Genomic DNA, 1,494 nt, shown 5'->3' with positions numbered 1-1,494 from the left:
CCTGTTAGGGAGCATTTCTCCTTTGCCAAGATAATCCATCCACCTGACAGGTGTGGCATATCAAGAAGCTGATTAAACAGCATGATCATTACACAGGTGCACCTTGGGCTGGGGACAAATAAAGACCACTCTAAAATATGCAGTGTTGTCGCACAACACAATGCCACCTATGTGACAAATTTTGAGGGAGCATGCAATTGGCATGCTGACTGCAGGAATGTCCACCTGAGATGTTGCCAGAGAATTTAATGTTAATTTCTCTACCATGTTGTTTTAGAGAATTTGGCAGTACATCCAATCGGCCTCACAACCGAAGACCACGTGTAACCACGCCAGCCCAGGACCTCTACATCTGGCTTCTTCACCTGTGGGATCGTCTGATGAAGCAGGAGTATTTCTGTCTGTAATTAAGCCCCTTTTGGGGGGGGAAACATATTCTGATTGGCTGCGCCCCTGCCCAGTCATGTTAAATCCATAGATTAGAGCCTAATGAATTTATTTAAATTGACTGATTTCCTTATATGAACTGTAACTCAGTAAAATCGTTGAAACTGTTGCACGTTTCGTTTATAGTTTTGTCCAGTATATTTATCTTTAAATATTACCATTCGAAAACTGATACAGCAGTTCTGCACAAGCGTTTCACCTTTTGAAAGTTTGTAGCCTAATTGAAAGTTTGTAGCCTAATAACTAGTGTTACACGTGCGATATTTTACCATTTCCATTATAAGCGGTGAACCAGGTTAGAGAGAGAAAAACAGAAGCCAGAAGACATCCAAATTTGACATGGGTGAGCCTCATCTCATCTCTCAAACTGTCAATAGAAATATTCCGTCTGATTTTGGTCTATGACGAAAACAGCGCTGCCGTTGCGTTCAAATGATAATCCACTCAGGTTATTCTCGCGTTTGCTCCTGTCATGACACTGCAAACTATTCAGCCCCAGGCTAGTCGTCAGAAAGTCCGTGCCTAGACAGTGTGCACTGATGAAAGCCTGAAAGTCACTCCCTTATCTCTACATATAATTTAACATACAACGACAACCCCTGGCTAGCCTACTAACTCAGGACGTGTGACATTTTCCTGGAAAAGTGATGACACTTGAGCTGCACCTCTTTCAGTTGTGTTCTCAACCCCATCTGCTGGGCATATTTGGAACTGCGGGATTTTTTATTCCAGAGTGTTTCGTTTTTCTACAAAGTCCTACCGAGAATAACCAACACTTTGAAATGTCAATAGAGGGATTGGTTGTTTAGCAACAAAACTGACGCGTGCGCAACTATGTAGCAAAACAGACAGGGTTGGCTTAGCCTTAGGCTGTTGACAATATGTAAACTATATTTTGTCTCCAAATGTTTATTGAAAACAGAAATACATTTGCACAATGAGCACTTGTTGTCTCTCAAATACATTGTCACAGSCAGCTCTAACTAGCTAGCGAGCATCTTCTTGGACATCTTCAACCTGTCCATGTCCCAGGCTGTAGTCCCCACC

The 1,494-nt window shown here is 42.3% G+C and overlaps 1 protein-coding gene across 3 annotated transcripts in view; it reads right to left on the bottom strand.

The window, feature by feature from the left end:
• LOC111967482 (alpha-1,3-mannosyl-glycoprotein 4-beta-N-acetylglucosaminyltransferase B) overlaps positions 1 to 988 on the bottom strand; it is a 20,662-nt gene extending 19,674 nt beyond the window's left edge. For 2 of the 3 annotated variants that reach the window (XM_023992531.2, XM_023992532.2), the window contains exon 1: positions 717 to 988. In XM_023992531.2, coding sequence (XP_023848299.1) covers positions 717 to 801 — 85 coding nt within the window. In that variant the 5' untranslated portion in view covers positions 802 to 988. The remainder of the gene's footprint in view (positions 1 to 716) is intronic. The other variant, XM_023992533.2, reaches the window with a different exon arrangement.
• Between the last annotated feature and the right edge of the window lie 506 nt (positions 989 to 1,494).

Source organism: Salvelinus sp. IW2-2015, linkage group LG8 (genome assembly GCF_002910315.2).
Source record: "Salvelinus sp. IW2-2015 linkage group LG8, ASM291031v2, whole genome shotgun sequence".
NCBI classification, from domain to species: Eukaryota; Metazoa; Chordata; class Actinopteri; order Salmoniformes; family Salmonidae; genus Salvelinus; species Salvelinus sp. IW2-2015.
The sequence above is the reverse complement of the archived record's forward strand: the minus strand, read 5'-3'. Positions and strand labels throughout refer to the sequence as shown.